Source organism: Prionailurus bengalensis, chromosome B2, assembly GCF_016509475.1.
Source record: "Prionailurus bengalensis isolate Pbe53 chromosome B2, Fcat_Pben_1.1_paternal_pri, whole genome shotgun sequence".
Lineage (NCBI taxonomy): Eukaryota > Metazoa > Chordata > Mammalia > Carnivora > Felidae > Prionailurus > Prionailurus bengalensis.
In genome coordinates this window covers 111,236,524-111,248,869 of record NC_057349.1, presented here as the reverse complement: position 1 = coordinate 111,248,869, position 12,346 = coordinate 111,236,524, and the positions used below count along the sequence as shown (strand labels likewise).

Sequence of the window (12,346 nt, the reverse complement as noted above, 5' to 3'; positions counted from 1 at the left end):
GTGTGGGCAGAGACTCAAGGCAAAAGGGTCAGAAGATGCCTGGGATTTCGGTTCAATCACCATCCTGTGGAATGGTTCAGACAGATGCAGATGGGCAAAACTATCCCGCCTCTGAGTTGTTCTTGCCTTTGATAAGATATGCATGAGGGCAGCCTTAGTGTTGGTGGAGGGGGAGGGCAATTCATCTGGGAATGAATTCCTTGCAGTCAGAATTTAGGACCCAGACATCCAAGGGGATACTGGAAATGATTGGGTGCAGCATTTGGAGACCTTAATGGAAGCTGAGATCACACACAGAGCTTCCTGGTAAGGGGAAGAGAAGCTACTGCCCTAGCTAGCAAACTGGAAAGAACCTCTGGTTCATTCAAGATAAAAGGCAATCTTGCTTTTTTTCTCCACATTGGCATCTATTAATTCACAGGCACCGTACTGTGTGCTTCGAATGTATTATCCCATGTAATAATTGTAACAACCTTGTGAGGCAAGTATTATTACTCTTATTGTGATTTTATAGTTCAGCATGCTGAAGCACAGAAAAAAATTTGTGTCCCCAATATAGAATACTGTTTGCCAGAACCAGGTATACTATAGAAAACAGGCATGAAGGGGTGACTTTAGAATTGTGACTTTGGAAAAGCATAGGCTTCGATGAATTTTGTAGACATAGCAAAAATTAATCTTCTCACCATCATATAGCTATCCAGGGGGCGAACATCAGGACTAGCATGGGATCAGTGAAACACTCACCTTGGCTGTAAAGTGGAAGGGCTCCAAAAAAACCTCAGTAACTAAGATGCATGATATTTTAATGTAATAATTAAAATTTTTAAATTAATGCAAAAATCTGTGATGAACAAAATATCGAAAATTTACATAAAGACAGGATTATTCTGACTGATTTTCTCTTCTGTCTCTGACTTTAATATGGCCTGGCATGGCAACAGGAGGGAGGCCTGAACTTGAATGCTGTCAGTCTGAGCTCAGAACACAAGCTTGTAATCGTTATTGGCTAATGTTTGTCAGGATTTGGAAGACAAAGAAGAGTAAAATATAACTTAAAGAATGTAAGACTGATGATCAAGGATAATGGCAAAATTCGGGAGCTGGTTCTTCAGGAGGAAAACAGAAAATGAGTAATTTAATTTCCCGTGTAGGTTTCCACTTAGAAACTTAAGTAGCTGGCTAGTTTGGCTTCAAAGACAGAGGACCAACAAAAATCTTATTTAACTTTAAACTTTTCTTTGCCTCTCTTGCCTCTCTTGGTACTCTTTTATCAGTGCCAAGAATCCAATTACTGATCATAAGGAGCCTAGAGCAGTTTCCCTGCACCTGGTGGTATATTTTTTTAAAAAAAATATAAGATACAATTAAGAGTGACTTGAACACTGAGAAACATTTCTTATCTCACATAACAGAAGCTCTGGAAGTAGGGCGATTATTCCAAGATTGGATAATTCAATGCCTCACCAATGTCATATGGACACAAGTTTTTTCATTTTTAACCTTTGCCTTCCTCAGTGAATCAGCTACTGTCTTCATGGTTATAAGGTGGTTACAGCAGCCCTGGGCTTTATGTTCCCATGCATCAAAGTCCTTGTTTCTCCTTTTAACAGCAAGAAAACCTCCTCCCAGAATATCTCATCTAATATCTGACTCCAGAACCAATGGTGAATTCATATTTTTCTTTGTTGGTAACAGTATAGCATAGGTAAGAGTCATACTCTGGAGGATGCAAAATCAGCCTCCATCACAATAACTATGTAACCTTAGGCATCTCATTTACATTCTCTGTACCTCATTTTTCTTATTTAAAATATATAATATAGCTACATCATTGGGTTATTGAAAAAAATGTGGGTTAATATACATTTAGTTCTTAGAGTGGTATCTTGTGGGTAAAATACACTCTATTTAAACTGTTAGCTACTATTATTTTTATGATGACCCTCAATGTAATATATTTAATTTAACTCATGGAAACATGAAAGGTAAGAAAATGTACTAAAAAATCAATAAAAGTTTCAGTTGCATTGTATAATATTATTCCCATGATATAATTTGAATGTGATGTCTGAAAAAGGGAATAAGAATCACCTTGAGGACTACTGTCTTATTTAAGATATACCTATAATCTGTATCTGTATGCATATCTATATCTATGTTTTTAAAGTTGTTGTTCACATAGCTAAAATCAGAGGCTGATCTTAAGTCAGCAACATTGACTTCATGAAAACATCCTGATTTGACTATTTTAGAAGCAGGCAATATACATGTCTGCAGAGTATATATAGTGCATTTAGGCATAAGGATAATTAAACTGATATCTATTTTGTTGGATTTTATTGTTAAGTTCCTCAGTGAACATTTAGAAAGAAGGGAAATGGGGAAATGGTCTCAATCTATTCAGATAATAAAAATCCCATTTGCAGTATTCTTCCATTAGATATAAAATATACTAGTGCTAAAATATACATTTAATGGTGCCATTACAATCCAGTTCCTTACATATAATTCTTTAAAATTTTTCCATTGCAATTATAAAATTCCATTTCATTTCCTTTCTCTAAGGTTTAATCTTACCATTCAGACTACCATATCTTGCTCACACGAAACTCTCCAGAATGCAGTAAAATAAGGTCCAAAGAGTAAAGTTACACCGTCACTGAATCACTGAGATAAGTTTTTCTGAAACCAACATTTTGTAACTTGGCCTCCTTGAATGAGCTGTGAATCCCCAGAAATAGAACATATAAAAGTTTCCCAGAATTCCCTTCTATTGTATCACTTTCCCCCTTTCTAGTATATGCACTGCCTGAGCGAGCACACACTTTTCCCCTTTCTGTGGGATCTTCCCCATCAGCATAAAATGGAATATTCTTCCCATTTTAAACAATGTTAACAACAGAAAACCCACTATGATACTAGTTCTCTTTAAACATTGCCCAAACTCTTGTCATTTACTTTCAATAAAATGTACTTACCACCTTTACATTATTCCCATTTGGTCGTGAATGCATTCCACTAAACCAGCCCTTTGAAGGTCACCAATGACATCCTCCTCATTAAATCTAAAGGTCTATTCTCATTAAATTTCAAGGTCTATTCTCAGTCTTGATTTTACCTGACCTATCCGCAACTTTTGCCTGTTGATCACTGTATCCTCCACAAGACAATTTCCTCACTTGACATCTAGGACGTTATGCTCTCTTTTTTCTGCTTCTTTCTTTCTCTCTCCGGATGTATGTGTCAATATCTCTGTCTCTGTCTTTCTCATCTCTCCTTGTCATAATCAATTGCTGTTGTTTTTCTGACTGATCTCTCTGTCTTCTAAATGTGGGAGTGCTCCTGGGTCCACTTCCTTGATTTCGTTCAGTATCATGATTTTGAATACCTCTGCTGAACTCCCAAATTTCTATCTTCAGCTAGGACTTCTCTTTTGTAGGTCATATTGAGTTGTAAAAATGTCTACATCTGCACATAGATATTTAATAGGCAACTAGAGTATGATGAATCTAAAACTCAGGTACTTGTATACCACCCCTATAAAGCCCTGTTTCTCTCCAGACCTCCTCATTCCAACAAATGACATTTCCATCCTTCCAGTATTTCATGCCACAAACCTTGAAGTTATCCTGTACCTGTATCTTTATTTCATACCTAAGAGCCAAACTGTAAGCCTGTATTATTACTTCTATCTTTTAAATACATTCAGCTGACCACATTTCATGACCACACAATCATCCTGATAGAAATCACCATAATCATCATTCTCCTTGATTATTCCATTTGGCTCCTTACTGATCTCCCTGTTTCCAACCTGGCATTCTTTGAATCCTCAACACAGCGAGTGAAGTTACACAAGTCAAATCATATCATTCCTTTGTTCAAACTTTCCAGCGACTTCTCTCTATCAGAACAAAAGCTTAATTTTAGAATACTTAACCTTTAGATAATATAATATGTTGGTATAATTGTAGTCCTTTAACATATCAAATGGAGAAGAATCTCTGAGAAACTAAAATAGTTTTTAAAATTAAGGAAAACAGAGGGAGATGGGTGGGGACGGGCTAGATGGGTGATGGGTATTAAAAATCATCACTTGTGATGAATGCTAGGTGTTGTATGTAAGTGATGAATTACTGAATTCTACTCCTGAAGCCAATATTGCACTGTATGTTGGCTAAATAAAATTTAAATTAAAAAATTAAAAATAAATAAAAATAAATAAAGTTAAGGAAAACAAATCTAAAATTTAATTATAGATTGACGGAAAGTCAGTTGCAACTTATACCATATTTCTAGATAGATCTCCTCTTCAGTCGGATAATAGAGGTTACTCTTACCCCCTCAGAGTAGTTTTCATAAAATTAAAATGAGAAGAACAACATTCTAGAAATATCTATTATGTCTATTTGCTTGCATTTTTAGTTTTTAATCTCCCATTTAGCAAATAGTTTATATCTCCTAGGATATAAAAAACGGAAGATTTATAGACTTCAGGTTTTCCTAACTCTATCTACTAAAATTACTAGAAATTTAAATGTTTTTTATTTTTAGGTACTAGGATGCCTAATAAGGATAAACAAATTGGATCTAGCTGGAACCTGATATAAATACTACCTTGACAATTCCAGACTTTTTCTGATATATCACAAATTATAATAAATGGACCTATCGCTCTTACTTGAGTCACAGCTACTTAAGTCAACTTGGAACTTATTGTTTGCTGAAAATTTACAGAGCCATCTTCTCCATGATGCTTTCCAGTATAATATGGGCCAACAGTGATTTCTTCTGTGCCTGAACATCCATAACTTACAGTGGATATACCAATTTGAATAACATAGATACACATTATTTCAATCCATTTCTAATTTTGCCCTGTGTTAAACTACTATTTAGATTATAAGCTTTTCAAGGACAATTTCTTTCTTGGTAACTAAATAGTGTTTGGTACCATAGATATTCAAAAACTTTTTTTTAAACTGAATACCTATGCATATTATGACAAAATGTACTTTCTATTTCTGAGCCCCCAAAAAAGTTGTAGCTAAGAGATATTTACATTTATAAAATTGACATATTTTGTGTCAAAAGCACAAATCAGTAAAAACAGCTTTCCTTAGCTTCTTTGGGGATGATTGTAAAATTTTTCTCTTATTTTTAATTACTTTTAGCAAGCTCTATTTCCAAGATTGGCTCAGATCCTCTAAAACTCGTACATGATGCTGTGGAAGAAACCACCGACTGGGTCTATGGCTTCTTTTCTTTGTTGTCTGACATCATCTCGTCTGAGGGTGATGAAGAAGATGATGATGATGGGGATGAGGACACTGATAAAGGTACAAAGCATAGAGACACATCTAACTTCTTGGACCAATTTTAGTTATGTATTACAGTGGTTTTCTTAAGTTAAAATACAAATGAGCACTTGGGTCAGGCTAACCCAAAATGAATACACTTCTGAGTTCTAATAGCTTATCAACAGGCTGCCAAGCTCAGTAAATTGGTCTCTATTTGGCTTTCATCTTACGGCTTATCTGCCTTTATGACAAAGATGTCAACATTAAATGCTACCATGAGGGTAGCATTATAGTAGAGAGGGTCTTATTATGCAATACTACAAACTCACAATAGGAACTCACATTTATATGCTTCTTTGGGAAAAAACTTGTAGCTATTTCTCAAGTTTATCCTTCGGAAGATTGAAATAACAACAGTAAAACTTGATAGACATATGTTTTATACATGTAAGTCATATTCATAGTCAAATAGCAGAAAGCAATTCTCCTAAAATCATAATAAAAAGTAAATTGATTGAACCAAATGGAGGTGTGATGGAGGGAAATGTACTAAATGTCACAATTATGCAGCTAACCTATGTACTTTCTCATATATATTAATAAACAAAAGAAAATAAACTCCAACCATACATAAACTGCTATTGAATGGATGTGAAAAGAACAAAGCATAATGATCTTGTCTTCTACATGACATTTTTTAGGGCCAGCCTCAGTCATCAGACTACCTTGACTACCAGGAAAGCTCTTATTATTTTAGACCTCTCTATGACTTTGTCTGAATTTGTATTTGTTTGGCCCCAGTGAGAGGTCGAGATGAACAATAGAGAATAGAAATGAACATGATATATGAACTATAATGTATAATTTGGATTGCTGCCACACTTTTATTGAACTCATAAAAGTGAAACTATCTCACATAAATGTACATAAACAAAGTTTATACTTAAAAACTGGAATTTGGGAGGCAAAGTAATATAAAGACTACTAATGTCAAAACTAATGGATGGCTTTTTTAATGAACAAAAGAAAATGGGAAAATGGAGAAACAGTATTATGCTAAGCTAAAGGTTTTTCTAATTCACTGTTTTTGTCTTGGTCTAGGAGAAATAGAGGAGCCTCCCTTGAAACAAAAAGGTTGGTTGTTTTTACCTTTAATAATGCATTTTCCCCCTTTTATGGTAATGCTCATTTTTCAGCATGACTCAAAATGTATTTTACATGATTTGGAACCTTAATGTACTTTCAATGTACAGTTTTTGTTTGATGATTAGATCAAATTTTATAGGTAGGTAGAGAAATACTCCATTCTCTCCAATAAAGCTGACCCTATTATTTTTCAGTTGATTACTTGGTGCCTTCTTCAGCATATGTGTGAATTCATCTACACATAGATCTGTGTGAGTTGGAATTATAGGAATGAGGAGTGAATTCAGTAGACACAGAAATGGCCCAGAAAATGGTGATGCCCATTTTCTTTATTCTCACTGTGGCCAGATTTTAAATTTTTATTCATTTTCTTCTTATTGTACTGTCACTATTAATATTCTTCATTTTTAGGTGATAAGTAGGGGACAGGGTATATGAGATAGTGTGCAAAATAATAATCTTGGAGGCAAAGACATATCAGTCAGTATGTGCCATGCATCATCCCAAAGGAATAGAGTCACCTGGGTGTACTTGGATTTGGTATGGAGGGATTCTTTGCAGAAATAGATTTTGCCAGGCTTTTCAATAACTGCCCATGATTGTCATGAATCCAAGAGATGGAAGCAATATGGCTAGGACAAAGAGGTATGGCTATGGGGCAAAAACCTCAGAGGGGCAAGTATTTTTATAGGAAGAAGGGAGAATTATTTCTAGAAGGGACAAAAGGAGAAAGGATACCTTCCTGAGGTATATTTGGAATGAGAAACAGCCAACACATAGCCAGACTTGATACAATTGTGATGTTTTAGTCATCGCTGCACATATTCAGCAGAGGCTTTGGGGAGTGTTTACTCCAGGGGAGAACTTGCTGGCTTCTGTTTCTATCTGCCTAGACCTCCTATAGATACAAACAGTGGGATCCAAATTTAGAGCTTTAGCCTTGCCTGAGGAGATGATGATTATCTCACTCTCTGGGGTAAAATCCATTTAGTTTATGTTAATTTGGAAAATTTGAATTTGTAACTTATCCAACAAAAGAGAGCTGAGCTAGTGATACTCAAATGTGAGAAAGCCAGAAATGAAAGTGTTTGTGAAGTTATCAAGAGGAGAAAGGTTTCATGATCACAAATCCAGAATGAGAATGTAAGAACTCAAGCCATAGTTCAGCCATCAAATCCAGGTTTAGAGATTCTAGATTAGTTTTAAACTTCTTGAGGTTAGAAACAGCTTTTTTTTTTTTTTAATAGCTGATCTCCAATGGATAGTGCCTAGAACACAGTAAAAGTTTAAGCTAATGAGTTACTAGCCATTGTCTGGAAACAAAAGGTTATGTATATTGTGTATTCCAATCAGAAAAGGAAGGGAGAAAAACAAATATTTTCTTACTTATAAATTGAATTCTACAAGAAAATCATAAGATCATATTCTTCATAAATCAATATCTAGAATTTAATAGTCTGTTCTTTCCTTTTGATTTGAATTTCCCTATGGGATTATTTTTAAATTGTTTCATGTAATGATTAGCATAAATTGCAAATCTGCATAAAGCTGTTTAATTATTATTCTTTAAATTATTGCCGTATTTTATAAAATCAACAGACACACTATTAAATAGCTGTTAAGAATACTTTTTTTTTTAAAAACATGTCAACAATGCTCATTAGTTAAAACAGTCTAAGTGATATATGTGTTTAAAACCATGTACACTAATGTCTTGCAAGATTACCAAAAGAAGAGTAGACTTAAAATCATCTGAATGTATATATATTAAATAGATATATATATTTAATTTTTAACATTTATTTATTTTTGAGAGACAAAGAGAGACAGAGCATAAGCAAGGGAGGGGCAGAGAGAGAGGGAGACACAGAATCTGAAGCAGGCTCCAGGCTTCAAGCGGTCAGCAGAGAGCCTGATGCAAGGCTTGAACTCACAAACCATGAGATCGTGACCTGAGCCAAAGTCAGACACTTAACCAACTAAGCCACCCAGGCGCTTATTATTATTTTCTTAATAATATAATTCAGAGGGTTGCATGAATGGACATTTGAGGAAACAGATACCCTACCTTGGGTATAAAAGCTATGTAATAATGAACGTTAGTTAAAGTAGACTGAAGGAAATATATTTCATTACAATTACTATTTTTTATTTATAGTCTTTTCCTTTGTAGAGTCATAGAGGCGATGAGAGTTTTAAGGCAATATATAATATTTTACAAACATTTCTAAAAACAAAACATTTCCAATACATATTCTGTTTTTATTTTTATTTATTTACTTTTTATGTATTCTGTTTTTAAAAGCAAATTTCAAATATTATTATTAGAGAAGAGATGCTATGAACTTATCTCTATTTTATGATGGATTATTTTATACATTTGCATATTTAAAAATTGTGGTTTAAGAAGTATGTTTTTGGTAATCTAGAATGACAGTCTCTTAAAACATTTGATTTTCATCCATAAGTAAATGATTGTTGGTCTCCTCGTGAATGCTCTTTCCCATTCAGATATATTCAATACTATTTAGCCATTTTATATTACCTAAGTCATCAGGCCGTGGAATTGTTTATTTAACTGTCCTGTGTCTGTATGAAGCATTTTATTTACATGCACTTAAAATGTTAGTTTCATTTGTCCAGTTGCTATTTTCATCAAACTAAAAACTCAGCCATCCTGTTATTTATGGGTGGAGTTCACAGGTCGAATTTGATGTAGAATAATGGTTGAGTCAATCTCAGAGTTGAGGGTTGATTATTAAATAAATTATTAATATGGATGACATTTTTGAATCTGCAATTCTGTGGCTTATGTTGTTATAAATAAATATAGCTTCAGGGCATTAGATGTAGTACCTAGTGTCTTTATATTCTTTATGCATATTTACTTTTCAGCTTGTCAAAATTTTAAAATAGTAAATTCTATTACCAAACACTATATGATGAGTCCAAGGCACTGAATCATTATAAAATTTTATATTTTATTATATAATTATTTGAAACTTATAACTATGAGAAACAAATACCGTTGTAAATCATAATTCCTGAAACAGTTTTTGGCTGTGTATGGTAGGTGTGCTTTTTTTATCTGGATCTCCTGTTATGTAACTTCTTCCCGGTACAGTACACGTTATGGATGTTGACTCCTTACTTTCCCAGGGTACACAAGTACAGATAGCTATAAAGGAATGTAATTACATCTGTATGCTTTCTTAAAAGTAATTTGCCTGAAAACACACCTAAGTTCATAATAGTATTCTACTTTACAGCATAAAGAAATAGACTTCGCCCATCCTAAAATTGCTAGAATGCTGACCAGAAAGACCAAGAGGAAAGGTCTTGACCTCTTTCTTGGTCTTTCTGGTCCATCCTCATACGTCTGCTAAAGGAGAAGCATGATTTTGATACACAAGTGCTCTTTTTCATGATGGGATGTTCTGACACCAGAGATATGATGGTGTGGAGGAGATTGGAGATTAGAGCAACGATAAGTTTCACTTAATGACTTTACCTTTTATTTAGCTGAATAATGTAAAAGATTGGATTGCTCTTGAGGGAGATTCAAGAGCAAAGCAAAAAGAGTATAGGTAGGAAATACTAAAAGCTATCAAGGGCTTTTAAAAATTTAAAAATAAATAATCCTTTTCAGTTATTCTCAATATATGATCTTGCGAACTGTCATTGGCTTGAAAGAGCACTTTGAAACAACCAAAGCAGTGTAGTTTAGTGACATTGATTCTTTTAAATATAGCTGGAATATTTTCTGAGACAACCAAACTTTTAAGATGCACTGAATTAACAACATTTTATGTAATTATATTATAAAATATCTAATCTAATTATAGCCAAATCTCATATTATTTCATCTAATGTAAAATGCTTAGTATTTTATATCTCCTACTGACAAAAACTTAAGTCATATACTAGTTGAGGAAACAATTTACTCTATGTATATACACATATATGAACATGTGTGTATATATGTATAATACATTATGCAACATTTATTCATTATATGCTATTTATATTACATGTATTTTCTACCTCCTATTAATAAAAAGTATAAAACTATATGCTAGCTACTGGTTTTAAATATACATATTTAAATATATGTAATGCTTAATACATTATACAACTTTATGGTAGTTAACAAAATTATGAGTCATTTCTTTTATATTTGAAACATATTTATTAAGTCCCAAAAGTAAAACCTTAGAATTTGATATCCCTTCACATATATATTGCTGAAATTTCAAACTCTTTATCATGCTCTTAGCTTCATAAACAATTGAAAATTTTATGTATACATTACATGACATTAGTGCAAATAAAATAAGGTAAAATAGAATATTGGTTTGTCTGATTTTTATAACTTATTATTAATATAAATTTATTAGGGGTGGCTCAGTCTGTTGAGAGTCTGACTTGATTTCAGCTCAGTTCATGATTCCTGGGTCATGGGATCAAGCCCCCTGTTGGGCTTCATGCTGAGCATGGAGCCTGCTTAAGATTCTCTCCCTCTCTCTCTGTTTCTCTCTCTCTTTCCTCTGTCCCTCTCCCCACTTGTGTACATGTGCTCTCTCTCTCTAAAAATAAATAAATAAAAATTTTTAAAAAGTTTAAATAAAATAAATTTATTATGTTAACTCCACCTCATTTTAGCCTTTTCATCTACTTTTAATGACATACCTTCCAGTTGTGTTGCAAAATTTATTCTTTCTTAATAATTTCCTCAAGATGCAAACTAAAATTATTCTTTTTTAATTTTTTTTAACGTTTATGTATTTTTGAGACAGAGAGAGACAGAGCATGAATGGGGGAGGGTCAGAGAGAGGGAGACACAGAATCCGAAACAGGCTCCAGGCTCTGAGCTGTCAGCACAGAGCCTGACGCGGGGCTCAAACTCACGGACCATGATATCATGACCTGAGCCGAAGTCGGCCGCTTAACCGACTGAGCCACCCAGGCCCCCCCAAACTAAAATTATTCTTGAACTGCAAAACAAAATTATATTTTTTGAGATAGGTAAATTTGATTTGAGTAAGAGGTTTGAAAATAAAAGCTGGTTTGTCTATTAGCTAACATGGAAAACATTATAAATAACAATGGCAAACATAAATAAAGTGAGCAGTACCCAGGGTTTAGATGAATATACTAAAGCAAGACATAATTTTATCCAAAATCATTACAATTTACAATATTTTGGGTTTTTTTTATCCTTTCTGGAAAATTGGTTGGTTGCACAAGTACTCCTATTTGAGAATAGTAGAAATATCTAGCAGTCATTTGGAGAGCCTAATAAAATCATTTTACTTCCAGGGAATTCAGAAAGTAAATGACTCTCAGAATAGAGTAGTAAATCTTTTGCAAATCATGTGTTTTTCAGACCTTTGTTTCCAATATAACTGAAGAAAGCATTAATCAATTACTCAGCTGAGAGATCATTGAAAATAAATTTCTTATTAATTCCCTATGTCATTTTAACATTACTTGGAAGAACACTTAAAAAAGTAAACATTACTGTAATAAAATTGTCATCTCTGTGTATGTGTGTGTGTGCATGTATGTGTAGCTCTTATATACATGTTCATGCATAAGGCATATGTATGCATGTATGCATACATTTTCATAAGGCTTCTCAACATTTGTATCGTTAAAAGTAAACAAGAAGGTTAGATTTTTTGTTGAATATTATCTAATCCCATCTGTATATCATATCCACAAACCCATAAACTTATTGAAGTTTTATGCATCTCATGAAGAGATAGATGTCTTTCTAATATAATTTTGCTTTTCAGGTTTAATTATATTTTATAAAAATTCTTAAGATAGTAACCTTTAGATTCTTATAACCATAGGATATGAAATAAATTCAAGATTTCAATTTATAAACTTTT

At 33.4% G+C, this 12,346-nt stretch overlaps 1 protein-coding gene across 1 annotated transcript in view; it reads left to right on the top strand.

The window, feature by feature from the left end:
- The window catches only part of TRDN (triadin), a 395,011-nt gene that overhangs the window by 64,341 nt on the left and 318,324 nt on the right, over window positions 1-12,346 (top strand). The window contains exons 3-4 of the mRNA XM_043592239.1: window positions 5,178-5,342; window positions 6,405-6,437. Coding sequence (XP_043448174.1) covers window positions 5,178-5,342; window positions 6,405-6,437 — 198 coding nt within the window. The remainder of the gene's footprint in view (window positions 1-5,177; window positions 5,343-6,404; window positions 6,438-12,346) is intronic.